At 44.9% G+C, this 27641-nt stretch overlaps 1 protein-coding gene across 4 annotated transcripts in view; it reads left to right on the top strand.

Annotated features, from left to right (window-relative positions):
* The first annotated feature begins 544 nt into the window (after positions 1 to 544).
* The window catches only part of LOC121673444 (high affinity cationic amino acid transporter 1-like), a 47585-nt gene continuing 20488 nt past the window's right edge, over positions 545 to 27641 (top strand). Inside the window, exons 1-4 of one of the 4 annotated variants that reach the window (XM_042046740.1) lie at positions 6824 to 6847; positions 19175 to 19342; positions 19514 to 19724; positions 26203 to 26586. In XM_042046740.1, coding sequence (XP_041902674.1) covers positions 26217 to 26586 — 370 coding nt within the window. In that variant the 5' untranslated portion in view covers positions 6824 to 6847; positions 19175 to 19342; positions 19514 to 19724; positions 26203 to 26216. Of the gene's footprint in view, positions 630 to 6740; positions 6848 to 19174; positions 19725 to 26202; positions 26587 to 27641 lie in introns of those variants that run through there. The other 3 variants (XM_042046739.1, XM_042046741.1, XM_042046742.1) reach the window with 3 other exon arrangements.

Raw genomic sequence — 27641 nt, 5'->3', positions numbered from 1 at the left:
GCGGGTGACAGGGTGAAGCCCCAGCCACACCCACTGTTAGCTGAGGCTTGAGCCCCGGGGTCTGGGCGGGGGCTGGAGGCGGCTCCCGCCGATCCCGCCGATCCCGCCGCGGGAAGGGAACGGGAGAGGCGGCGGCGGCAGCGCGGGACGGGAGGCAAGGCCCCGGCCGCCCGCACGGGGGCGCCGCAGGACGGCGCCTGGCCCGGGGCCGCCGCCGCCGCCTCTGCCGCGGGCCCGGGATGGGCCCGGGATGGGCTTCGGGCTGGGCTCCGGGCTGATCCCCGTGCGGGAGGCTGTTCCTGCCTCACCGGTTCCTGGGGATTCAAGGTGTGAACACGCCTTTGAACACAGCATGGTCCAGTCTAATCATGTACGCTGCACTTAGCAGTGGTGATCACAGGCACAGCCTGCTCGCTTGCGGTGTGGCTTGCCTGGTTTTTTTCCCCGGACCTTGCTCAAGTGCCCAGAAACCATCAACTGGACCAGTGGCAGAGCGAGAGTTAAGAATTTGGCTATCAAGAGAGACTGGAAATGATGCAAGGCCACTAGTTCCTGCCGTACAGAGCATACACATGGAGCCCTACCATCACAGTTTGGTCCTGCTATAGAAGAGACTGTCTCTAATTCAGGTAGGAAGGCAGAAATAACAAAAGCTCTCTATTACTGCAACGACTGAGCTGGGAAAAAAAGAGAAGCAGCAGAAAAGATGTTCTCACTGGAGAATATTCAAGCACTATCTGGTTGCAGTCCTGTGCCATGTGCTCTAGGATGACCCTGCTTGAGCAGCGAGGTTGGACCAAATGGCCTACTGTGGTCCTTTCCAACCTGACCCATTCTGTGAAGAGGGTGCAAAGGGTGTATGTGAGCAATGTAAGAGGACCACAGAAACAAGATCTGAGTATGGAAGAACATGGCACATAAAACCGTCATGGTGCACTGGGTGAAGGACTGGCTGAAGGGCAGAGCTCGAAGGGCAGAGCTCAAAGGGCTGTAGTGAATGGGGCTACACCCAGCTGGTGACCAGTCCCCACCGGTGCTCCTCAGGGATCAGTTCTAGGGCCAGTCCTGTTCCTGTACTTACCAATGATCTGGATGCAGGAGTTCAGTGCACCATTACTGTGGTTGCTGGTGATACCAAACTGGGAGGTGCTTTTGGCTTTCTTGAGGGATGGGGGGCTTTGCAGAGGGATCTACATGGGTTGGAACATTGGGCTATGATTTATAGCATGACATTTAACAAGTCCAAATGCCGGATTTTGCACCCAGGATGAAGTAATGCCAGGCACAAGTATAAACTGGGAGAGGAGTGGCTGGAGAGCAGCCCTGCAGAGAGGGATCTGGGGTTCATGGTGGGCAGCAGCTCAGTGTGAGTCAGAGTTGCAAACTCAAGCATAAATGGATGTGGTATTACAGTTGTGTATCTCTACAAGCAAAGGGGGCTGTATTTGGGATTTAGTTTTGGTAGTGAACATGCCGTAGAAGAACTAGTTACTGTAAGAAAAATTGGATCAGAGTGTTGGTAGCATTTCAACAGAATGGGGAAAAGGTTAAAAAAGATCTTTCTGGGTTTTGTTTGTTTGTTTATTTTTCCACAGAGAAAACATCAAGAAATTTAAGAAAAGTAGTGACTGGAGTTAATAAATTTGACAAGCTCTGGGATTGCATATGAGGGTGTATGAGATTTTACATCAGAGGTAGAAAAATCTTTCTAGAATGCCAAACAAAGGGAAAATGAACAAGGACATTTTCCTGAGTTACCTGGATGAATGACTGTCCAAGGAAGGATGCTAGGTGTAAACAGTCTGTGGGAACAGATAAAGAGGTCAGTCAGTCTATGTAGCTATGTTTTGAAGGTCAAAAACTGTAGGAATACAGCACCAAATGCCAAAAGTCAAGCTGAGTTAGACCTTGCAAAGATCTGTGAAGATGAATGCGGAAAGGTTTGTTAACTGTATAAATAGAAACAAAATTTAAAAAGGAGGAAGTGGGGCTGCTGTGTACAGAGTAGGAGGCTGAGATCAAACACAGTATTTGGACCATACTTTGGATCATCAAGGGCCAGACCTAGGGGGGTTCACAGGCTTGTGATGCCAGGAAGTTAATTTAGCTCTGGGAACAAAATGTACAATGCTGAGGAAGATGTCTTATTCTTTTGCCTAGTAAGTGAGAGAAAGTCACGTTCTGGGGGCTAAAATCTACAACAACTCGGTGTGGTGTCTGAGCTGCTCATAAGGAAATGCCAAAGCCACCTGTCCAAAACTGTCTTGTCTGGTTCTAGGTTTACAACAAAGCTCCAGCCTCTCTGGAGCTACTCTATTTGCTGATACAGGCTACACCTGTATCAGCAAATAGAGGATGGTGAGGGGTTAGGATGGTGTACCAGTCCTCAACTGCCCATGGTGTTAAACAGTTCCTGCTACAGGTATGGTCTAGGCAAGACAGCCCTCTCCCAGGAAATGCGTGCACACAGTTCATGGGACAGCATCAGATTATTCTTCCCAGTGAGCAGTTTGGAGGTGGCCACCCTGCTATGGAGTTGTTTTGGAAAAGAAGGTTTTGCTGTATGGATGTAAGCTGTGTTGTGCAACCTGTCCTCAGAGACAGAGAACAAGTCCCATCTTCTTTAGTTACACAAGTCCAGCCTCTGAGACTGGGATGATACAAATGACTCAGATGTTGTTGGGACATCTTGGGGGTGACCTCAGTCATGTACTGTTAGAGGTCATTAACCACTAGTTAACTGTTTTTTCGTTAAACTGGTAGAGAGCTACTGCATTTCCCCATTTACACATTTTGTTACATCTTCACATTTGGCTTGATAAATTTTGCAGGAAATGTCGAACTGCTTAGTCAAAGCAGCTCTGGCCTCCTCACTGCCTTATCTGTCATGGTCTTGTGGTAGACAAGGCAGTATTCATCTCACACTTAGTTTCACACATCCAGCCCACATCTGTGCTTGGTAGTTAAACATAAGGTGTGTCCCTAAGCACTGTTCCACAAACAGCTGTATTGACTGCTTTTTTGTTAGTCTACTAAGCTTGCTGAAGACAGAAAATTATTATGGAACAGAATGGTTAGTACCCACACTATTAAATTCTCTTACCCTCCAAAATATGGTGCTTTTTTGAAAACAGGGAATGGCCACAGGCTTGTCCTAACAGCTCTTGTGTCTAAGGATTATTTGGGATACTGTTTGTTGGTATGGATGAAAACTGTGCCAAAGGCCTTTCAAAAAAATTTAGCAAAAGCGTGATTAAGTTCCATGAGTGTTCCTTCACCTTGTTTAAATTACAAGTATAGAAGGAGTCAGCACCACAATGTTGGTGCCACCCTGGCACAGTTTTTGCCTGTAACAACTAAACACTATCTTAGAACAACACACAGGCATGTTTGGGATGATAGTATGCCCCAGGGACCATTCCCAGTAGACAGCTGGGATGTGATCAGGTCTTTCTAGATTATGAACCAGCTAGTTCACTTCAGGTATCTTACTTAGAATGAGATGGCAAAAGGTCCAGTGAGGGCACTGATCATGACCAAAAGCATAAAATAACTTCCATGAAAAGGATGACTAAGTTGACTGGATCCTCCCAGACTAGAAACGAAGATCTGGTTAAATATATATTTCATAAAGATGTATAAAAGCCTGCAAAACACAGACATGGAAGTAGGTATGAATTGTTCATTGTCTTCTCCAGTGCAAGAAAAAGAAAGCCAACAAATAGCAGGGTCAAAAGAAACAAAATGAGGCCCAGGATAGAAGAGAATAATGCTACTCCTGGGTTCCACAGATTAAAATTAACTAGGACAGGCTGACCAGCTGCTTAATTAAAGAGCAAGGAAGGATTAAGGTGCAGCAAATGATTTTTGAATACGGAGTTTAATTCTAGCAAAAAAAGGAGAAATTTCAGAAATGTTTGGTTGGGGTTTTTTTCCTATTAATTGGTACTTGGTGTTCTTGGGTACTTCAGCTTGGCATAAAAGAGGGGCTTTTTTTCCAGAGCAATTTTAGGAGCCTTTATCTCAGACCACAACTCCCCTTATTTATGCATCTACATCTATTAATAACACAGGAGTTGAACCAGGGCTCTATAGCAGTGACAGGCAGAAGCAGATGGCAACATGACAGGTATAGCTGTTGTTTTCACATGGAGAAGCTGATGAAGAAACACAGCAGTAAAACATTGTTTTAGGGGTTTTTGTGAATGCTTACCCCCAAAATGTCCTCCAGTCTCTCCAATGGGTAACTGTTAATGGGCATGGTGCAGCTGTAATTGGCATTCAACAGTTTCTTTCCTTACTGTTTATACTTTTGCCTCTTAATCACTGCAGGATTGTTCTATTGCTCTACTTTTGTTCTGGAAAAGAAAAACAATTCCTTACTTTTTTCTTTAATGAATGGGGTTCCTACTTATTTTTTTCAGGATTCCACCAAGTGGATGGATTTCTTTATGGTTAAATGTCAAAATAAGCACAGTACTCCAATTTCAGCACTATTGGTTCATAATTACTTTCTACATCCTACATATGTTTCAAGTAAGGTGCTCTACTAGAAAGATACTGTTCTTTTTGGTAGTATTTTTTATTTCATTAGTACCATATAGTCCCATGCAGCAGTTTCACATGACTTTTGGGATCCACTGTGATTTCCTGATCTCTTTCTAATCAGAGTCATTTAGGTTGCAAAAGACCTCTCAGATCATAAAGCCCAACCATCAACCCAGTGCTGCCAAGTCTACCACTAAGCCATGTCCCTCAGTGTCCCTACACATCTTTTAAATATCTTCAGGGATAGTGACTCCCCCGCTTCCCTGGGCTGCCTGTTCCAATGCTTCACAACCCTTTTGTGAAGAAGTTTTTTTTAATATCCAATCTAAACCTCCTCCGATGCAATTTGAATTGTTGCTCAGCCAAATGTTCTTCACTGCTTATTTGGTTTCTTTCCTTAACTATCACTCTCCTCCTTTCTAGAATTCCACTTTATTTTTGGAGTTTCTTCAAGATTCATGTTCAGATGCTTTCTCATCCTGCAGTGCACTGGACAATTTCCCCATAATGGTCTCTTAGGAATGGTAGTGGAAATGGGATCTTGCCAAGCCTGGCACAGACCCCATGCTGTTCTCCTTCCAACATCCACAGCTCTTTTGGGCTGTTTGCCCCAGTTTTGGGGAGAGCCATGACAGTTTCATCAACAGTGTATTTTCCTGATTGGGAGTATTGTGCTTCATGGGAAGTTATGTCAAAAGCCTAATTCAAGTCCACCAGTGTCCACCATCATTGGATCCTGGGCTGCACCAAAAGCAGCATGGCCAGCAGGCTGAGGGTGATCCTCCCCCTCTACTCTGCTCTTGTCAGACCCCGCCTGGAGTTCTGGTGTCCCCAGCATAAAAAGGACATGGAACTGTTGGAGCAAGTCCAAAGGATGCCCACAAAGTTGGTTAGAGGACTGGGACACCTCTCCTGTGAAGACAGATGGAGAGAGTTGGGGTGATACTGAAATCAGATGGCTAGAAACTTTCTAGCACGGTTCTGAGTACTAGATAGCAGGCATTCTTTATTATAGCATGCTGGTCACTTGGAGGATATTTCCTCTAATCAATGCCCCAAGTGTCAGGTGTACAGTTTTTATCATAAACACTGATTACTTATTCATTAGCTATCCCCCCTTCCTGGACTTCATTTAACATAGTCACACCCCTTATCAAAGTCCTTCCATGGTTCTTTGGGGTTTGTCTTCAACATCCAGTGTCCTGTTCAGGGGACTGATCTTTAACTCCCGATTTTGATTAAGTGCAGTGTCATTGTTTTGCTTAACTTCTACTTTTCAGCCTTGCAGAGCTGAGCTGGCATCCTGCTTGCGTTTTGCATGACTTCTGTTTGCCTAAGTTACATCCTTTATTTATTTCTCCAAGGCTGTGCTGTTCTGTTCTACTGTCCCTGGTAAGAAGTCAAATGTTGTCCCTTATCAAGGGAGTGAAATGCTGTTCTACTGTCCTTATCAGGGGCTGTTCAGTCTGGAGAAAAGGTTGTGTGGAGACCTCACGGCAGCCTTCCAGTATCTTAGGGGGGCCTACAGGGGAGCTGGAAGGGGACTCTTTGTCAGGAACTGTAGTGATAGAAGAAGAAGTAATGGGTAAAAATTGAAAAGGGGGGAAGTTTAGGTTAGATAATAGGAAGAAGTTTTTTACTGTGAGGGTGGCAAGACACTGGAAGAGGTTGCCCAGGGAGGCTGTGGATGCCCCAACCCTGGCAGTGTTCAAGGACAGATTGACTAATGCTTTGAGCAACCTGGTCAAGTGGGAGGTGTCCCTGTCCACAGCAGGAGAGTTTAGGACCGGATGATCTTTAAGGTCCATTCCAAACCCTTAACAGTCTCTTGATTGATTCTATGATTATCCACTGCATCAATTTCATGCCGGCATCTCTTGCTCAACCGTGTTCTGCAGAAGCCAGCAGCTGTCAGAGCATGGTGTGCACTACAGCTGAATGGATGATTCAGTACAATCCAGGCCCTCAGTTCTCACTCCCAGGGAGCATGAGGAGGAAAAGAAAAACCGAGTAGCTTTTTAGTCCACGCCAAATGAGCGGCAGATAGCCGGCCTGGGAAGCCCCTTTCTGCCCCGCGCAGGTAACCTCCACCTGCCTTGCGAGCTCGCTTGCGCACCCATCAGCCCCTCCCCCTCATCCCCCCGCTACTAGCCCATCCCTGCACCACGTGGGGCTCTTCCCACGTGGAACAGCACCTCCCATTCATTGGGGCGGACCCGCGTAGGAGATCTAAAGCGGCAGCGGGGAGGTGGGGGTTGTCGCTGTGCTTCCTCGCCGCTTGCCCGAGCCCCCCGGCTGGGTGAGTCTGAGGCTGAGCGGGCGGGGGCCGTAGCGGCGCGTCCATCTTGCGGCGGGCGCAGCGTGCGCGTTCAGGGCCTGCTGTGGCCCCCGGGCGGTCCCCTCCGGGAGCTCTCCCGTCCCCTCGCCTGACCTCAGCCCGGGCTGCCGGGTCGGGTCGCAGCCGCTCTGCCGTCCCCACAATGCTGGCGGGAAGGGCCTTTCTTGGCGCTGCCGGAGCGAGTGTCCCCAGGGAACTGCCAGGGATGGAGAGGGCCAGCGCGGAGCTGGGGAGCATGCATCCGTGTGTGCCTGCTCCCGAACTAACCCCTTTTTTTTTGCTTGTCTTCTCTGCGGCGCAGGGAACGTGCTGTGCTGGAGGTGAAGGCCCAGGTGCTAAGGAGAAGCCGTCCTTGACGGCCTTTCTATGTCCAGGGTAGCTCCCGAGAGACTGCCATGCTGTGCTTGGCTTCCTTCGTCAAACTGCAAAAGAGACTGAGAATTTACCAAAAATGCCAGTATCGACCATAGGGCTCATAGTGCTCGAGCTAGCCCCGTACCCCAGGAGTTCCTGCAGTCTGCTGCTCCCGAACCAACTCCTGTGATCAGGACAGGGACTTGTCTCCATTTGGTTTGTCAGCGTTTTGCAGGCAGCTGTCCTGGCTGACAGGTGCCTCTCATCTTTTTTTGCATATGTATGTGTGAATGTGTGTGGCAGATGGGGTGGAGCAAGGGGAACTTACTAAAAATTATTAAGAGGAAATTTATATGCAGCTAAGGCTGGAGAGGAAGATTGAGACTACATATGGAATTGGTAGTTGGTTCTAGTGTCAGCTGCTGGAAACCTTAGTTTTGGAGCAAGGTGGTGTTTTTGTAGGTGCTGTATAGAGTCAAGACAGAAAGGCAGTTGCAGCTCTAGAGAGGCTGCAGATATGGGCAGGAAAGCTGAGATGATAATGGTGCTGAAGGTTCATGAGTTAGCATGTTCCCTGTGGTCATTTGCAGCTGTTACTTTGTGCTCGAGCAACAACTTCAACGTGTAGTCCAACATCAGCAGAACTAGCGGTATCCTACCCTGCCTCCCTTTTCCCACCTCTGTGGACTCTGCTAAGCCATGGGGACAAGTGGTGAAGATGTGGTCACACATGGCAATGCCGGTGTCATGTGGGACCCTCTGCAGTGGGACAGCAATGCCTCTTGAAGCCCTTCAGTCACTCGCTGATGCTTGAGTGTCTGCTGTCTCCAAGTTAGAGGCAAATACAATGAAAACTTGGAAAGAACAGGTGCAAATTTACCTGTCAGGTACTCTGTGGACTTCTGTTACCTTCAGCAGCCAACTAACATGTTTTTGGACAAGCTTTCCATCTAATGCAAAAGAGGAGGGACTGTGTAATGGCGCAGACTCCATAGCTGCAAGTCCTGGCCCTGGCACAAAACAGGAGCAAGCTCATGCATTGCTACAAGTCTTGACATTTACTTAGCATTCAAGTATTTTGAGTATGTTGCATTTTGAACGATTTGACAGGGACAGACCTCGACTGTGCTCCATCACATGCGTTCTTTAGATGGTCACATTGGCTTCGAAATAAAGCCTTTTCTTGAGCAGGGGAACTAATGGGTGTTTAGTCCCCGACTTACGCCACTTTGGTGGTATTTGTAAAGTTTTGAGCCTTGCTGCTTGTAGGGCTGTGCTTAACAGTGAGGAGGTGTGTTCAGAAGGCACTTCTTTGTTGGAGTGGGCTGTAACAGAAGTCTGAGGCCTACTAGGCTTCTAATTCAAGCAGCTCAGTTGTGTGGGTGAGACGCAATATGCTCTTGACTCCTCCTGGAGTATATTCTTGCCATATTTTTTCTAAGCGGAAGCAACTGACTCAGGGAAGAGGAAGCTAGTAACTCTTTAACCAGTTACTGGAGAAACCAGTTCCAAGGTGTACTGTTGAAAGATTTGTCACTCCCTCTTTTTTTTTTTTTTTTCCTTCTTTTTCCCCTTTTTTTTTTTTTTTTTTTCCTCCTTTTTCCTGTGTAATCTCTTGCCAGATGGCAGGTAACGTTCATTCTCATGGTGGTGGGCCTGAGCTCTGTGTCTCTGCTTTAAGTTGTGTGACACGGTAAATGGTGGGATATGGTGATCTTGGAGTCCTTTTCCAACCTTAAGAGCATGAATCTGAGATGACAGGAGCAAGTGCCAATCTGCCTGGTGTTGAGCACAGTTGATGGCCTAGTGTATGTGAGTGGAAGGGAAAAAAGGAGTGGTGGGAAAAGAAGAAAAAGCAGCTGGGAAAGAAAAGAGGGAGAAATATGGTTCGAGTGAAAGAGGGCAGGGGTCTTATTGCAATTATTGCCTCCGCTACCTTTAGTTCACCCTTGCTCTAGCAAGCTCCTCAACCTTGAGGACAGGTTAATGAGACTTTGATAGCCTTTCAGAAATGTCGCTTCCAATTGTATCCCAGCTCTAAGTGAGTAGAAAACAAAGTGGTAAGTTTAATTATCTTCTCTTGACCCATATCTGTGATGCCAAAAGCATCGGTGTAGAGTGGGTCAGGAGGAAAAGAGTGTGAGTTACTTTGTCTGCAGATGTGCTGGGTAGATGCTGGCTTGATCCTGGTGAGATTTATTGGCTGTGCCATCCTGGTGACAGAGGCATATGGGGATGCGACACAGCCCCTTTGCCTCTGCTGAAGGGTGAGCTAAGAAGTCCTGTTGACTTAACACTGTATGTGAAGAAACTGGTGCTACTGACCATCAGCACTGTGAGGCTGTGTGGTGTGGAGAGCTATTTCAGTGCTTCAGGCAGAGCTGGTTGGGGTCAGCTGTGTCAATACTGACCCATAGTTAGTAACCCAGGGTGGGTGCTCTGTCTGTTTGGCAGTATCCTAGGGGTTTTTTCATTACCTGTTATAGCCCCATCCTTCATCATCCCAGGGTCAAAATCATTGGAAATCGGCCATGTGCTGAATGGTGTTGAAGGTGGCATTCATCTGGGTATATGTACTCATCCATGTCCAAGGTGTTCAGCCAGGGGAGGGTTGGACATTCCTGGGGTGTGATTCACCTCAACCCAGTACACTTAAATAAATGAGTTGTGACCTGACGTGCTCATGTACTCATCTGCTTTCCACTGAGCATAAAAGAAGGCATGAATGGTCTAAGTGTTTATCTCAAGAAACTTTTGAGGTTCTTGGAAACCCCAAGGACTTTGGAAAAAGGTATGACAGTTCTGCCATAAGGGTGGGATTGTTTTGGTACTTGGGCACTTCCTCCTTAGTGCAGTTGTTGCAACGTTACTGGCTACTAAAACCTACTGGAAACAAAAAAAGAAAAAAAAAGAAAAAGAAAGGGAAAGAAAAAGGCGTAACTGAGTCTGATGGTCAAACAAAACATGAGGGCTATCACTTGCCATGTGACGGGCCCACTTGTTGCAGGACTCTTGACTATTGCCTGTGGTTCCTGGGCAGTTCGGGGGTATCAGGAATCAGGAGCTGGGGCTCCCACCTTCCTGTTGTGGTTTGTAGAAATCTAATGCCTCTTGCCCTGGCAGCACTGGCTGGAGCCGCCTGCCCTCGATGGTGAGTCGACTGGCAGCTGCTGCTGTTGCCAGGGTCCCTGATGCTGCCGGAGATCACCAAGGTGGTGGATCATAAATCCTGTGAATGGTATCAGAAGTGCCTGACTTCAGAGTTTCCAAAATAGAATACTGTGAGATGTTTGGTTCTAGGTATAATTTTTCAGTTTCTGTTTGGTTTTGTTTTTGGTCTTGTTGTTTTTGTTTTTTCCTATTCAAGTGAAAAGCAGTTCAGAAAACTTTATTTCACAGCAACACAGGATCCCTCCTTCAATTTTTCTGTAAATCATACCAGTTCCTTAGTGCCTTCTGTGCCATGTCTTGACCCTTTTTCTGAGAGATCCATGTGATTGCTATATTGTCGGAAACATTAAATTTATTAGTCTACTTAATGGTAGTGTTTAGCATCATATTTTCTTACATTCTTCTTTCTCCTGCCCCTTTCTGAGATGAGGAGTAACTCTTGGGTTCCTTTTCACAAGATTAGCAGTGAAATATCTTAGCAGGCTTTCCTGAGCTGTACAAATTTCCCAATTCACTTTTGCCTTATTTTCTGCATCCTTGTAATTCATTTGTATCTTTCCTTGTAGATCTTAGTGGCCCATTTAATTTTTTAATTACAAGGATGAGGATTTCACTTAATATCTTGCTTTTGAGGACTTGCTTTTAATTACGACCCTTATTTACTGAGCAAGCTATGTTTTATTGAAATTTAGTGCCTTTTTGAGTCATCCATTGCACAAAGTTTATTATAAGCCAATGTGGAGTTTAAAAACGTATAATGTCAATGAGCTTTTTGTTTAACTAGGGTTTATCCCCAGTTTTGATTCAGGTAAGCAGTTTAAAATGCCCCATACCAGATAATTTACTTATTCCTGAAACACGTTCTGTCAAAGAGAAAGTGTGTGCCATGATTCACGTGGATGTGTGTGGACCTGACTGCAAGAGACTACCAGGTATTTTAATACGACTGAGAAGAATGAGCTGTAGTGTGCATGCACATTGTCTGTGGCTGCAGTTGTGCCTACTGAAGAGTTTGCTGCTGGCAGCTGCTCACTGGCATCCCAGCTGCAGAGGCAATTGCTGCTTCAGTTTTCTGCCTGATACATCTAGGAGAGCTCTCTTCAGATTTGTGTCACCTCGAGGCTGGGAAGCACAGGCTGCTTCACTGGTAGGTCTTTGCTAACATGAGTTAGCAGCTAGGTTATATCATTGAAGTTTCAGCTGGCAAAGCAAATAGTATGGTGTTTCTCTAGAAAATATTTGTAACTCTGGTTAGCAGTGTTTGAGTGAAGTGGTCTGGGATGCTGCACAGAGAGCTCAGCCCACAGAGCAGTGAGGATGATGTCTGGGAGGTGAAAGGCAATGGTGGTATCAGGCATGTGGGTACATTTACGGCTGCAGATGATGCACTTGGAGCTGTAAGGAAACAAGTCTGCACTGGTAACTGTGCTGCTCTATGTGTTGGCAGTGGGCCATGTTGGTTCGGTGGCTTGATTAAACCAAAGGTGAGTTTGCCTTGAGTTTGGTGGGTATTTGTGGGTTGTGGTGTAGTGCCACTTTTTGTTGCTATAAAAGAGATGCCATGCAAAATCCCCTTTTAATTTTATGGGTAAAGCATTCTGACATCAGGGCTTGGGAGAACATGCTTCCAAAGAATCTGCTGCCCCAGACTGTTTACTGTGAAATCTGGAGTCAGTAAGCCAAACCAATCCTGGAAAATAAGAAAGGAAGGGGGGGGAAAAAAAGTACAAGCTTCAAACCATAGCAAAATCAGTCCATTGTTAATGCTAGTCATAGCTTCATTTGGGAATGCTGATGTAGGAGGTTTATTGGGATAGTTATGCAGCAGGAGTAAATGCACTGAACAAGAAATTACTGTGATTTGATAAATGAACTGTTTCCTTAAACTGAACAGTAGCTTGCTTTTGTCAGGTGACAAATTCTTAAACTATTGGAAAAATGCATTGTTGAATTTTTAGAACTAGGGTTGTTTTGTTGAAGTAACTCTTTTATAAAGCAGTTTCAGTTAACAAACTAAATAATTTGTTGTATCTTTAGAAAATATTCCAGAGGGGATTAGTTATCTCAGGTAACCAGAATATAGTCTTTTATCATTAGGTTGCTGATGAAATTTTCCTTGGGGTTGCACACTGCCTGACAGCTGGTTGATGACCCATGTGAGATACTGCCCAAGAAAGGATGCTGCTGCATGCCACTTTGTTCTTCTCTCTCCAAAAAGTTCACAAAACAGGGTGACCTGTAACATATGTGATTTGAAGACTTACTCTTTGTCTCAGGTTGCAGGGACAGGCTGGTTTATGTGCTTATAGCTTCCAAAAGCTGAGAGGAGGCCATTGAGAAGAATACAGCACTGGGCTGATCTAGGTTTGAAGTGCAGAAGTGCTGTACCATTGTATGTCTGTCTGTGCTGAGTACAGGTACATTAGACACGACCTAATGTCTGGCTGTGCAGTTGGCTGGAAAAAAGGAGCAAAATGTTCTGGCACTGCGAGCAAAATGAAGGCGCTGGATAGATGGATTAGGGTGGAGGTGCTACATCTTGGAGGAGAAAAACAATAGGTGTTTGTTGGGATTTTGGAAGTGAGAACTTCTGTGAGATGGGAACAGAAATTTGGCTTCTAGCAGCTTTATAGTTCAGGAAAAGTACCAACACAAGCAATACAGTGAAAAGTGTAACAGCTAAGTAACTGGAGAAGAGCAGAAGCAAAATGTTTATGCTTTGCTCTGGAAGCTCTAGGATCAGTGCTTGGACAGTCCTGAAATCCAAGTGTTTCTCCAGAAAACACTATTATTTTTGAGGAAAGCAAATGTAAGGAGGAGTTGTTGCTCTTGTGAGAGAAGTGCATGTCTGAGTTGTTAAAACCCCTAAGACTATTCAGAGACTTTCACATCCTTATTATTAACTGTCCACAGAAAGACCTGTCAAAATTCATTGAGGTGTTTTTTCCTTCAGCTGGGTCCACGTGCAGTCCCTGTCTTGAGCATTAGTCTGGTGGAGTTTTTGTAGATGTTTGCTAGAGCCCTGCAGTAGCTAGGGAAAGCAAGTAACTCTGGAGGGCCATAGCTCCCATCTCTCCTCCAAGGGGTAAGTTTATGCCTGGAGGTGCCTGTCTTAGCCTGCTGGTTACAGAGGGGGGTGAGATGATGCCCTAAGTCCCTGTGTCTGCTCTGGAGCAGGCTGAAGCTAATCAAGAGGAATCCTGCCCCTCATAACCTGGTTGGCATGTGAAGAAACACAAGGATGACCCCCAAAGAAACTTGTATCAGTGATGAAACCACACTGCTGTACTTTGGCTGCTCCAGATAAATGGTCACAGATGTTAGAGAACTTTTGAACCTGTTTTTTCCTTCACAGGAAATACCTGGAGAGCAGAACAGCATGGTGTAGAGCACCATCAAAAACACAACAGCAGTGCTTTGCTTTTCATGCTCCTGTTCAGACCCTTGGGGTGAAAATGGTAATTACCATTTGTTTCACTTACCTTGCTTTAAACCCACCTATTTTCTTTTGCAAGTCCCAGCTGAGTGGAGCTAAGCAGAATATTTACAGCCAGTTTGTTTCCTTCTTGCTGTCACTTAAAGCACCTTGCAGCAGCAGAACTTATTATACTTCGAAGTTTCTTGTTCTAGGTAAGTGACATGGGGACAGACATCGCTGTACATGTTCTGAGAGGTGTTGCATTATGCATTTCACCATACTTCTCCTAGACTGTCATATCTAGGTCTCTCTGTGTATTCCCCCAGTCCCATAAACATAATTAGGAATGATTTCCTTTGATGCCAGAATGATGATGTGGAAAAATATAATAATGTTATAAAAAGTTAGACTGGATGATATTAGTAATTTTTCTGCCAATAAAAAGAGCACACTTACTCCAAACACTGTATTTTGGTGATAGGGACACAATTATTTTTAAGGAGAGCAGTGTAACTTCCCTTGACAGGACTGTGTGCTGCGTGGCTTCACTTCTCTGTCACTGGATTGCAGGAGCATTTTTTGGAGCAGACCAGGCTTCTGCATGAAGAGTAGGGAGGTGCAGGTGGCTATTACTTATTTCAGTAAATTCAGAAATCTGAGTAAGATTTTAGCCTACAGATTAGATAACTACAACGCTGATGGGGTTGAATAAAAAGTAGATGACACATCTGGTTTTTTGCTCACAGGAGTGAATTACTTCTGTAAGTTGACTTGTGCTTCCAAGGGAGCTAGAACTAGCTCTCTTCATGGAGAGATGTGGGTTGTAAGACCTGGCTTTCTGCCACACAGATGGCAAAATAAACTGTTAAGAGTGGCTACAAGGTAATGCTTCTCCTTGTGCAAACCAGGGGGCTGAATCTGCAGTGTATTTTGCAGTGACCTCATGGCTAGGCTCAGGCCAAGTCTGTCAACTTTTTGCATTTCTTACCTCCTGGTATTTCTGCATTGTCCCTGCTCCTTCAATGATTACATGCAGCAGCTTTCTGCTCAAATCCCTCTTGGGGCTGCCCAGTGTGGAGTCCTGTGTTGAGGTGGTGCAGGATCCCTCTGCATGGCATTGTCAGCAGTGAGATCTGAAATGTGTGGCTTGTGGTCTGGCTCACAGTTTGGCTGGTCAGTGTCATCTTTGCTTTTTGAGGGAAAAAAAACCCGTTAAAATCCCACAAACTTCAGCAAGTCTTGCTCTCATCCGACACAGGAGTGGGAAGCCTTTTGTTATAGTTTTGATAGATGTTCTGAGATAAATATGAATTGGGCTGTGTTTGGATGCCTCTTTTCCCCAGTTCTTCCCCATCAGCAGCCTTGAATGTTTGGATTAGGTGGAGGCAAAACTCTTCTTAAACAACAGCTCTCCTGTCCCAGAGCAGGAGAGAGCTGAATGGTGAACTTGTGCCTAAGAAAAGAGTATTTACCCAAAGCAAAAATCCTCCACACCTTCCTCACTGTGAAATTTAATTCCACATCAGTGTTTTAGCTCTTTTCTGATGAGATTTATTTAAGTAGAATATATCAAAACTAGGTTCTGATATCTGTGTGTGAAAATAGGAATGTTTGGTTACCCCACTGACATACTAATCAAACATCATGCTTGTATGATTTGCCATGCTCTGTACTTACTTTGGACTTAAATGCCTAAAACAGATGCAGTTTTCTGAGGCATTTTGTTGTAAACCCATCACTTTAGGAGCTGTGAAGTCTTTGCAGTGATGGCTTGTAGGATAATTTGCAAAACACTTCTGAGACTGAATTTTTTTCCATATAGCCCCATGCTTTATCTCCTTTGCTCCACCTCCTTGCACCATCTTCTGCTCTCATTTTTCTGTGGGTGTATGTCTAGGCTACACTGATGTAGGCATATCCTGTAGTCCTGGCAGCCAGGCTCTGCGACTGACCTGCACAACCAATTCCCATCACAAAACGACGGTCCCTGGTGAGGCTCATGTCATGGACTGGCAGAGAAAGGGAGTCATTTACTGCCCAATAAGTTGGAACATTGCCATATCCCAGTTACAGTGGGGATGTGGCCACACCATTGGTGCTCAGCATGCTTCTCTGCCTTGGATTGGGCTACCCAGACTGCCTCATTTAGGCTTCCTCGTGTGGGAGCTTCTCATGCTGTTCAAGGCAGCTGAGGCATCAGTGGCCCATCCAAGTCGTGCACTTCTTGTTTCCTTCAGCACTGAGCGACCCTGGTCAGTGGGGTGTGTCTGGTCAATGGGCAGTACTAGTTGGATCAGATGGTAGGATTCAGTCATTGCTGCATCATTCCAGTATGCATCAGGGCACTGTCTCTCAGGGGAAGGCTTTTCTGAAGAATTTTACAGTGGGAATTACTTGGAAGAGCCACCCCTGAAACTGCAGATGGGCAGCAGCCTCTCTGCTGCAGGAGAGGATGTGTCTGCACACAGCAGCCAAGGGGTGTGAAGTGCTTGTCTGTGCCTGCAATGATGAGCATGTGGTGCTTGGAAGGAGCTGATCCCTCCCCAGCCCTTGAATCATGTCTGGAATGTGGGAATACTGAATCTAAAAGCAAACATTTTAGCTCCTTTCACAGTCAGCTTCTCTTCTGTATGGTGCAAATCATACTTGCAAAATGCTTTAGTATTAGGTCTGTAGTCATGCAAGTGCCCTCAGAAGGTCGTAATATATTTTTAAATTCAGCTTGTGTGTTCATTTAGAAACTAACTTTGGTTTCTTCAGAAAATGGAAGTTTTTCTTAATTCTTCCACTGTGTTGAGTCACTCTCCAACAGCCACACCAGGGTGCAGGGCTGATAGATCTCACTTGGAATGCTGCATGGGGCAAGCCCTTGAATGGCCTGCAAATCGTTGGAAAAACTAAATTAACAAAAATGAATTCTAATTGCTTTGTTTTGATTGCAGAAGCCTAAAGGAGTGATGTAGCATAATTTGAATTTTCATAGAATCCTAGAATGGTTTGGATTGGAAGAAACGTTTGAAGTTCCATGCAGTCCAATCCACCTGCCATGGGGTTACTCAAAGCCCCATCCATCCTGACTCTGAATGCTTAATTTGCATACACGGTTACCCAGGGAGAGCAAAACCTTTCTCAGAAGCCTGCAACCACCTTGGCATAAGGCACAGGGAGCCCCATGACTTGACCACTTAAAATTCCTGTTCCACTTCCTCCCTGAACGAGTGTGGGTCCAGCACACGCTGTGTTCTGCCTTGTGTGAGCAGTTCTTTTGAGGTTTGTTACGGAGTGTTTCCTTTGAAAAAGCTCTTCAAACACTTCCACCTCATTCACAAAAACAACTCCTGCTTTCCCAGTAAAGGGACCTTTTGCTTCAATTCAGTACTCTTTTTGGTAATGGAGGAAGTTTTTATTGAGACAGCGTTTTGTTAATTGGGACAGTTTTTTAATTGGTGCAGCAGTGCTGGGAGTGTGCCTGTTCAAGAAACATCTGACCTGCAGACATGCTGATCCATAGGAGTGGCCACAGGTCCATAATCCAGCCCATCACTCAGGCAGGATGCTCATGGCTTGCTTGGCAAGGGTGACCAGGGTCTGCTGCTGCCTCATGGCCCTGCCTCCAGCTGGAGCTGCCACTGCTCACCATGACCTACCTGCTGGCCTCCACCTGCTCCCCACTGCTCAGGGACATAGCAAAATCCAATTATTTATACCCACTTTGATCTGCTTGTTTTCTGCACCTGAAAATCTCAATTCAGCTGTGCCCTTCGTCTTTGTGAAATAACGGTGTTTGGGGAAGCCTTCTCCTTCCTTTCTTCTGTCAGTATGATTAGATGTGTCCCGTGTCTGTGCAGGATACTTTTTGTTCTGCATGAAGGTTGGGGCTCTTAATGTTTTGTTTGTTTCTCCACTATTGTTTTAATAACAGACCAACTTCTGTTGCTGTCTAACTTACTTCCTTATCCCCTAAGGACATTTCCCACCTTCTTCCGAGCAATGTTGTCCAAGGACCACAACTGCTGTATGCTGAATGACACGACCAGGACTTTTGGCTAAGCAAAGATCTGTCTTCATTTTATCTGGGTTTAAGGAAATAGAAGCTCACTTATTAAATATTGTTTCCCAGAGCATTAATTTTTTTCTGCTCAATACCAAGGCTGAGTCCCTGGCAGATTATGGGCGATGGGTTGTTTCAGGTGAATTCCTGCCAGCGTGTCTCAGGCTTTCATTTGGGAAGTTTAATTATCAGTGGAGATCCCCTTTGGTGTTATGATCAATTGAGGGAGTTAAATCAAGAAATTTTCTTGCAAGGTGTAATTTGAAGTCATGCTGAGGAACTATTTGATGAGACTGTACTAGAGCTGGTGGGAGACTTTTCAGTTAGATGCTTTTTCATCAGAAAATAGTGCTTCATGTAATTAGAGAAGTGTGATGCCCTTTATTGGCTAGGCAGGAAGACATTTCCTTAACTTTTTATCTCTGAGGAGCTGTGGATGGCAAATGTGGTGCTGTCCTCCTCAAAACATCTGGGTGCTGTTTTGAACTGATAGTATCCTGACCAGCTGAAATTTGAGGTGTGGGCTAAAAGGGCTGAGGGCACTGAAGACACCTTTCACTGGATGGTGCTTCTCAGATGGGAATCCATCCTGGAAAGTGTCGCATCCCTCTCCTCTGCCCTGGCTGCTATCTGTGGTAGCTTGCCATCCGGTCAGCTCTAGTCACAGTGTTGAGTTTGTTTCAGTGGTGCTGTTTTCAGCATGATTGCCCAGGTGGTTACAGGTACAGCTGTGGGATGATAGGCAGTAGTCTGGGGAGAGGAAGATCTGGTTTAATGATTTAACCCTGCCAAAACAAACATGTCTGGCTGCACCTGAGTTTTCCCTGCTTTGAGGCAGGGTGCACTATATCCAGTGTGAGTCTAAAAGGTATTTCTCTAACCTGTTTTTGCAACACTTGGGTGGTGGTGATCTTGTATTGAATCCTATCCCAACCTTTCATTGTGCCTGCAGTTGGAAAGTGATTGTAACATCAAATTCCCCACTGCAAATTAAGCGTTGTATGGTGAGTGTTTCTGCAGTAGGGGAATTAATGCCTATCCAACCTTTTCCCTGGTGAATGGCTTACTGTGTTGCCACATTTGTTGATAATCACAGCTGGAGCTTTGTGCAGAAGAAAGGGCATCACAATTTCCATTTTGGAGACTTTGAAGCTTGAATTCTGAGTGTTTGAAGTACTCTGCTCATGACTTCCACAGCAGGAACCTCCCTCCTTTATTTTGGTCAAAAATGACTGTTCATTTCAAAATGGATTTTGTGTATCGTCACAGATAACCCAAATCAACTTTTCTGCAGATACTGAGAAAAAACACTGAAGTTTGCCTGCTTTGAAATTTTGGGGAAGTTGAGAATTCCTCTCTGAACTTGTGGAAAGGGATGGTCTTTGCCATCTTGGAAGTTGTCCTGGGATGAGAGGATTTTCTGACCTTGGTACAGTCAGAGCCGTGACAATTTGGAAAGCAGGTGGGTGAGCTGCAGCACCCTGATGTTCTCCCAAGGCAGTAATTGAGCACCTTCTTCATGTCCAATGGGACTTGGTGGTCACCTTTCAGTAATTGATTACTGGTAAGTGGGTGGTATAGGGATTATAAAGAGCACCTCACTGCCCTTTTTCCAATGGAATAAATCCTCTAGGTTTATGAGACACCTGGAAAGGAGTGAGCAATGCTACTTTGAAAATGTTCGTAATACTCAGGAGTCTGAGGAACAGAAACCTGCAGCATGCCCAGCCATCTGTGACATTGGGCTGGTCCCCCAGCACCATCTCCCTCCTGGTGTTAAAGGATCTGCTCAACAAAGGAGAGTAATATGATCCCCTTCAGACAGGCAGTGTGCCTTTAAGCAGGTGAGTAAGATTGGGTTTTGTGTACAAGGCGCACCCACACCTGTGTGTGCCTGTGTCTTTGTTTAATGTGTCATTTATATTTAAGTGCATGGCTCCCTTCCTTTGAGTAGTGAATGCTTTGCTAGTGGCTGATCTTGATTTTTAATGACAAAATTGGTAAAGAATATAACATTAATGTCCATATATGTATATATATATACACACACTGATGTAATCTAGATTAATGTATATTGAGATATATGCATATGTTTGCACACATATGAAAAAGAAGAAAAAATTATGATAATCAAGAAGGGAACAATTTAACAGCACATAGACAATACCTTCCTTTTCTGGTTAAAATACTTCAGCAGGACAACATCTCTTCATGCACAATGAAACAAATGCAAAGAATTGCAGCTACTCTGGTGGCTTTTGACTTGGACTCCTTGCCATTGCTGCTGCTATAGTGAGATAACTTCCAGCTTTGCATAATGCTTGGTCATGCCTTTGCTTTCACTGCTGTCTTTGCTGCTGGCTGCATCTGCAAATGGCTACAGTCAAAGTCTCTGAGTTGGTCCTCAGCACTTGTCCCAAGCACGTCTTCTCTAAACTGCCTGCCTTCTCCAGCACGCCTGATAAGGGGACAGCCAGATGAAACTTAGGGTCTAATGCCACATCCTTTGCTTCTGCTTCTGAAAATCTAGAGATAGGTGCTCAAATATCTGTTGCAAAAGCTCAGCATCTTCTGCAGCCATCTTTTCTCTACGCTGTTGCTTGTTGCAGAGTAACATAAAACATTGGAGACTTTCATGGCAAGACATTTTGGAAGGACATATCTGACACAATTCCTGCTTTATACTGGAATGGATGACACCCAGGACTGATGTGCCTTGGTGACTTTGTTTCCTGAATGATGCTTTAGAAAACATTCAGGAGTTCTAGTTGGTCACTTACATTATGACCATTTGCATTTAGGAGTCTGCAGTTGAATCTGACACCCCAAAAATACCTGTAATGCTAACAGCAGTAGTAGGAATTGATGTTTTCCACCTCTTTTCCTGTATAGGACTTTTGTGTGAATGATGCTGCCTTGGGGACGGAAGCAGCAAAATCAGCCTTTTGGAAAGGGTTCCCAAAGGGTTTGTTACCTATGTGTTGATCAACTGGTTGGCATCATCACTACACACTTGTTCAGGGACCATGTTTAAACTAAAAATATAGGGTGAAAACCTTTCCATGTTGTCAAATATGCTGGTGGAAGCACAAGCTCCTTGTTCCACAAGCTCTTTGTTCTGCAGACTTGTAGCAGTGATTATACAGCTATATGGGGGATATTTTTCCTCAGCATCCTTTTGGTCTTCAACAAATGTTAGATTGTCCACAGTACATGACTTTGCTGTGAGAGAAGGGTACTGATGGCAGTAGACATTTCCACGTGTTTCAAATGGAATAAGCATATACATGTGGGACGATGTTGAATGAGGATTTCTGCTCACTCGTCTTCCAAGGAGATGTCTGGGGACTTTGCTGGACATGCAGCAAGCTTAGGCTTAGGTTTTGTTCTTTGCTTAGTAGAAAACTCCTTGTTCTGTGTAATCAGCTTTAGTTTTATGCTCTTCTGCAAATTGGAGAAGAAAATTCTCAGGAACAGCAATGCCTTGAAATAGGTAAGGAGCAGCGTTTCAGAAGTTGAAACAACTTGTAATTGTTGAGGAAGTCATAGTATTGCTTATGTAAAATGGTGCTCTGTCAGCTTAGTTTTACACATGGTGTTCTATGTTTAGCTGGACAGATGTTTATTATAGTTTACTTTTTTCTGTCAACCACATGGCAGATTGCTTATTTTATTATGGGTTTGTTTTGAAGAATGGGGAAGGAAATCTATCAACCTGATATAATAGGTATGTTAACCATTAGATAAAAGGAGGAAGAATATCTTACTTTATTTGAAAATACAATAGAGTCAAGACACAAAAAGTTGGATAGGGAACAAAAGTAATAAACATAATTATAAATAAAACACGAGTACCAGTAGCAGTTGGACTATTGAAGTTGGTGGGAGCTTTGCCATCAACTTCAGTGGGACAGGATTCACCCAAGGATGTGGCCCCTGGCCCAGGGTCCACCCTGCTAGGCTACCTAGGTGTGTCCTTGCTTCCCACCACTCTCAAAGACCTCAGCTCCAGCCAAAACATGGAGATACCCAAAGCCTTGGGGTGAAGCCATTTCCTACCCAGGGTCTGAGTGGCTGGGACTTGCAGCTCAGTGTTTCTTATCAGAAAAACCAGAGCTAAAGCAGGGGTGAGAGGAGCTAGGTGTGAGCAGAACAAAGCTAATCTATATTCATTCAGATTCAAGTTTCCTCATCTTGAAGGTGGTTAGGTATTACCAGGTAACATTTCCGGAATAATTTATATTGTTTTATGTTATTAGGACTGCATTATGCCGCAGGACTACTGACTGTACATTCAAAAAAAGGCTCATCTTTTCAAGTGAGGTTGGGAGTGGAACCAGCCCAGAACAAAGGGTCACTTCAAAGTCAAGGATGACCGCTTCAGAAAGCAAAATCACAGCTGGATGCAACTTCTAAGGAGGGGAAAAATCATAAACTCCACCAACATCACCCTTTGATACACTTGCAAAGATAACAAATGATACAGAGAAGGTTTTGGGCAGAGGTGTAATGACTCTGTACTGCTAAACATCCTTCTAAACAAAAAAATTGTTCTCCTGAAAAAAACCCACTTGTCTTCATTGAAGGTCTCTTTGTCAAGCTACAGTGAATTTAATTGAAAGGTTGATTTGGTACCTGCTGTTTCAAAACCAAAGAAGACATGTAAGAGATGCTTAGGATGGTGATCAGTGGCCTGTGAGATGAATGACAGTGCTGTATGTGAGGGCCACAAAACTGTGGCGCTATGCCCTGCATGCAGCTCCCTGTTTGTTACCTGCAGGCTGTAGGAAGTATTCTATTCACAACAGAGATGCTCAGACCTTAAGATGCTTTTTGGGAAAGAGGGAGTTGATATCTTGATCTGGAAATCAGCTAGATGAGCACTGTCTGCTGGCATTAAGCCAATTGCAGGATGTTGGTCTTAATTTCCAGGCCTGTCATAATTAAATAGCCCCTCTTCTAAGCAAATTATCCATAAAAAGCAGTTCTGTTTTATTCTTGATGGCTGTACTACAGCTGTGAACACCTGTAGAGAGGCCCAAGGGAACTTCCAAATGAAATTGCACTCTTGAGTGATATATAAACTTGAAATAATTCACTAGGTTATTTTTTTAATGAATAAATTGTATGTCCCCCTGCCCCCTTGGACATTGCCAAGTTCTCACCCTGATCCTCCATCTCTGCACCAAGGGTCTGTTCCTCTTCTGGGGACATTGCCCCTCACCAGCCCTGTTTTTGCCAAGGAAGTGATTTCTCATGACATGTGTGTCTGTGAGAAGGCAGGGAATTGGGTACCAGTTACCCCTTCATTTCCAGTGCAGAACTAAAACCAGTAAATCATGTTTGTTTTGCAGGATACCAGATTTTGTTAAAGTAAATGGCTGCGTAAGAAGTAAAAAGTCTACCATTATTGTTAGGTAGCATGTTTTTGAAAAAGAGCCCTTAAGCCAAATCCTGAAAGTCTTAGCATCCACAGCTCCTTGGGGGTCAGTGGTGGGGGAAGGAGAAGGGAGAGTGGCTCTCACCTGCAGGGAAACTTGGTCCACCCTAGAAGCACATCCCTGGACAAAGATAATGTCAGGCTGCACAGCCTGACCTCTGCCTTTTGCTTTTGTCCACCACAGAGTGCATCCTCCTTGGAGCTTTGTGTGGTGCATGGGGACAGTAGGTCACTTCACACTGCAAGCAAGTGTATCATTAGTGCTATCTAGCAGTTAGGGTTCAGCCCCATTGCATTGTGTGGGCATTGTAGAAACCCCCACGTTGATGAACAAGTGTGCATCACAAACCTTTTCCTTCTGCACACTGCATGGTCCAACACTGCAAGATACCCTCCTCCCTCACCTTGCTTTTTCCGCATAAGAAACGTTCAGCACTATGTTCAGCAAGGCTGATGTCAACTTGGAGGTGCAAATCCTGAGGAACACAGTGCATAAGTCACTGTGGTTTGGGGAGGTCTGGATCTGTAGCCTTCCCAAGGGTGAAATGCCTCAGGAAAATCTCTGAGTTTCTCTGGTTGGTCTAGCTCAGCCTCAGGGGTCCACTGAGGCCTGGCCACGGCTCTGTGCAAAGGACACAGGAGTCCAGCTGCGCTTCATCTCTGCAGACCTCCCTGGCTCAACATTCAGCTTCTCCCTGATCTGGGCCATCTCTGCTTGCTTTCTTTTTTTCTGTCTTTATTAATAGCCTCAGCTGGGCCTTCCCTGTGGTCTTCTGTATTGCTTCTAACTCCTCTGTCTGGGCCACTGAATGTCTAAACTTTGCCATAAATATTGACTTAGGACAAAGTAAACTGTTTTGCAGCAGTCCTTTGGTATGTCTTGATGTTTCTGTACCTCAGAATAGATCTGTGTTTGTCCTGAAATTCAGAGTTTGGTTCTGAGTCAAACTGGTCTTGCATTTCACACTAACTTTGGAACATAAATTCATTAACGCATCTCCTGTGTGTATGTTGCTCTTAGTTGGGTCTAGTTTATGGCAGGAATTTCTTTGTTTTGTTTTGGAGGGCTTTTTTTTGTACCTTCACCATTTTTTTCTTCTGCATGGCACTGGCATTCTTCCCATTTCCTGGAACTTCAGGCTGAATGTAAATCAGCACCACTGCTGGGCAGAGTGGATGAGTTAGCCCCATTGCCAGGATTTCACAGGATGATGAAGGCAGCAGTGGGATCTCTTCTGCATTACTCTGGTGGGAGTTAAACAAAACCTAGGACTTGTGTCATCCTAGAAAGCAACAGAATTCATAGGGGATACTCCAGTGCCACAATCTTCTTGCCCATTTAACCCAGTTCAGAGTTTGTGACTGCCCTGTCCCAGCTTTAGAGAGGTGGGCAGTTGTCCAGCCAGAAGCAATCCTGGCTGACATGGATTTGGGTAAGGTTCAGGTGGGAAGGAGATTGTTCACTCAATCTGACATACAAATGCACTTAGGTAAAGACTTATGCCTGTCTTCCTGCTGAAGGGAGAAGATAGTTTTCCCTCTCTGAATGCGTTGGGAACTCCCATAGTTAATGAAACAAGAGTTTTGTAAGATTGGCCTAAAACCTGTGTTTATTTGTCTAAATCCATGTCTGTTGGGAGCATGTTTGAGAGCTGTTGGTGGGATACAATTCCTGACACAGTGGGCTTTGTACTTCTCAGCCCTGTTCCTGCAGTTGTAATTACTTTCTCCTAGCAGGGGAGTTAGTGTAAAGCCAAGAGAAAGGGATTTCAGCCGGGACTTATGACCGGTGTCTTGGAAAAGTGAAGAGGATTTTTGGTTTTGTAGTTGATGCTGTGGTGATAAAACTGAAGCATGGATTTAACAGTTGACTCAGTTAATTAAGTTTCTTAGCATGTATTTTCCCACCTTTTACGCTGGGTTTTAGCTGCAGCTGATGAAGTACCAATCTCACTGAACTGTACTGTAAATTGCATTTAGGAGTATTTTTGCCTGCATGTTATTCTCAGCATAGTATTGTTGTTGGTGTGCAATGTGTGCTGCTGGAAAGCATATGCCTCAGTCCAGCATTGCATCTAAATAAAATAACCTTTTTCCTTTTGCATAATTAATGAAGAAACATTTTTACAGCCCTTTTGCTGAAGCCAGGCTTAATGGTGCAGTGTGAATACCAGGGTGGGGCTCTTGGAGCTGGAGGATGCAGTCTGAGATAGAAGATGAGGTTCATCCTTAACAGGCTGTAGCCACACAGCCTGTAGATTTGTAGAGTAAAGCAGAGAAAATGTGATGTCTGCACAGCACATCTTACAGAGGAGGTTGTCCTGGAGTAGCTGTTCCTTAGGCTGAGTACCCATCAGCTTGGGAGATGTTACATACACCCCTACAACATCCTCAGGTTTAAACCGATCCCAGCAGTACAGGGTTTGTGCATTCCACAAGCTCTCTGCAGTGTGAACCACAGTGTGGTAAATGGGGCAACTGGGATATTCACTTTTAAAGTACTCTCTTGCTCAGAACAGGAAAACCCTTCTGAAATCTGAAATATGGAATTTGCATTTTTAGTTTGCCCACTTGTGTGTGGCCTGGGTGACTGTGGAGTGGGGTGGGAGCTGTATTCGAGTATTGCCTCTCTCCTGGGATTGCAGAAGGTTTGCAGCATGACTGAGAGTTGGAAGTAGAAAATGCTTTAGTTTTGTTTATTTTAATTACCCATGGTAAGTGCAGATGAAATGCTAAAGGAGACATTTTGCCCTGTAAAAAGGTGGAAGATGGGAAGTTTCATTTGCTGAAAGGTAACAGGGCTGTACCATTATAACTGTGCAGTGATGCTGATGTAGGAGGGTATTCTGATCTGAATAATGATGGCAGCATCTTTCTTGCAGACCCAAAAAAGAAGATGGAGTGTCAGAAAATTACCAATTTTGGAAACCAGCTTCTTCGTCGGAAAAATGTGGACTGCACTCGAGAAGACAGTCGGCTCTCACGATGCCTCAACACGTTTGACTTGGTGGCTCTGGGAGTGGGCAGCACTTTGGGTGCAGGTGTCTATGTACTGGCTGGAGCTGTGGCACGGGAAAATGCAGGACCTGCCATCGTTATCTCCTTCTTGATTGCCGCCTTGGCTTCAGTGCTTGCCGGACTCTGCTACGGAGAATTCGGTGCTCGAGTTCCTAAGACAGGATCAGCTTATCTCTACAGCTACGTGACTGTGGGTGAGCTGTGGGCCTTCATCACAGGGTGGAATCTAATCCTCTCCTATGTTATCGGTAAGTATGGTGGGTGTGCTGCCAGACCCCAGCTTTAGTTCAAGGTGGCAGCCTGGTCTGTAAGGTCACCCTTGTTTGGGTGCCTGTGTTACCAATAGATGCTTCACTCGCACTCACTGAGGATTTCAGGACTCGTCTGCGAGATGCATTTTTGGTGGCTCCTGCCAGTTGGTGAGGTGAGTCGAGTCGTGTGCTGCTGGCTGAGGGTTTATCCTAATGTGGGCTTTTTGCTGCTGGGAATTCCTCTGAATCTCCACCTCATCCCTCTGGCGTTCCCTGGCTGCTGCACACTTGCTAGGGTGCAAAAGAGTGTCCTCTCTGCTGAGAAAGGAGCTGCTCACAGAAAGATGCTTTTATACAGAGCATCTGTACTCACAGCTGATCAAGGATTAATTCTGGTCCCTTTGGGATCTATTTAAAGTATCTGGAGATAAGAGTTTTGTCTTGTGAATTGCTGCAGAATTAATCTTAAGATGATCTGCAGGTTCACAGTCTCTGGAAAATACAAACCAAATCCCTTCTAAGCCCTTGACTCCCACTAGGAGAGGCCCTGGATCAAGCTCAGAGCATGCGCTGTGCAACTCAGCTGATGCATTAAAACTAAGCCACACTTTGCTAATTAAGGATTCCTGTCTTTTCAAGCACATTCTGGGCAGGCTGCTTGTTATCACACCTCTAATTAAGGCTGCAAGAGACTCGCCAGTTGAGACTGAAAGCTTGCTAGTTAAACTGAAAACCGACTGTATGCTAAATTATTAAAGAGAGTTGGTTTTTTTTAACTGCATTTTATGGGATCTGTAAGCATTACCTTGGAATTTAGTTTCCATGGTGCTTGGAGATCATATCAAGAACAACATAGTGGCATAGCAGCTGCCTGTCTGAGATCATGCTGGCTTTCCTCTGTGTGTTACTTGAAATATTTTTCTCCTCTTCTCCTCCTCCTTTAAAAAAAAAAAAAAAAGAGAAGATGAAAAGCCAGATTCAATTAAACTCATGTCCTTAAGAAATCAGAGTCCTGTAGCTATTTTGTGAATAACATTCACTGCAATGAGTAG

Source organism: Corvus kubaryi, unplaced genomic scaffold, assembly GCF_017639235.1.
Source record: "Corvus kubaryi isolate FWS band 111438036 unplaced genomic scaffold, C.kubaryi_AGA036_p1.0 65439, whole genome shotgun sequence".
Classification (NCBI taxonomy): domain Eukaryota; kingdom Metazoa; phylum Chordata; class Aves; order Passeriformes; family Corvidae; genus Corvus; species Corvus kubaryi.
This window is presented reverse-complemented; position numbering and strand designations above follow the sequence as displayed.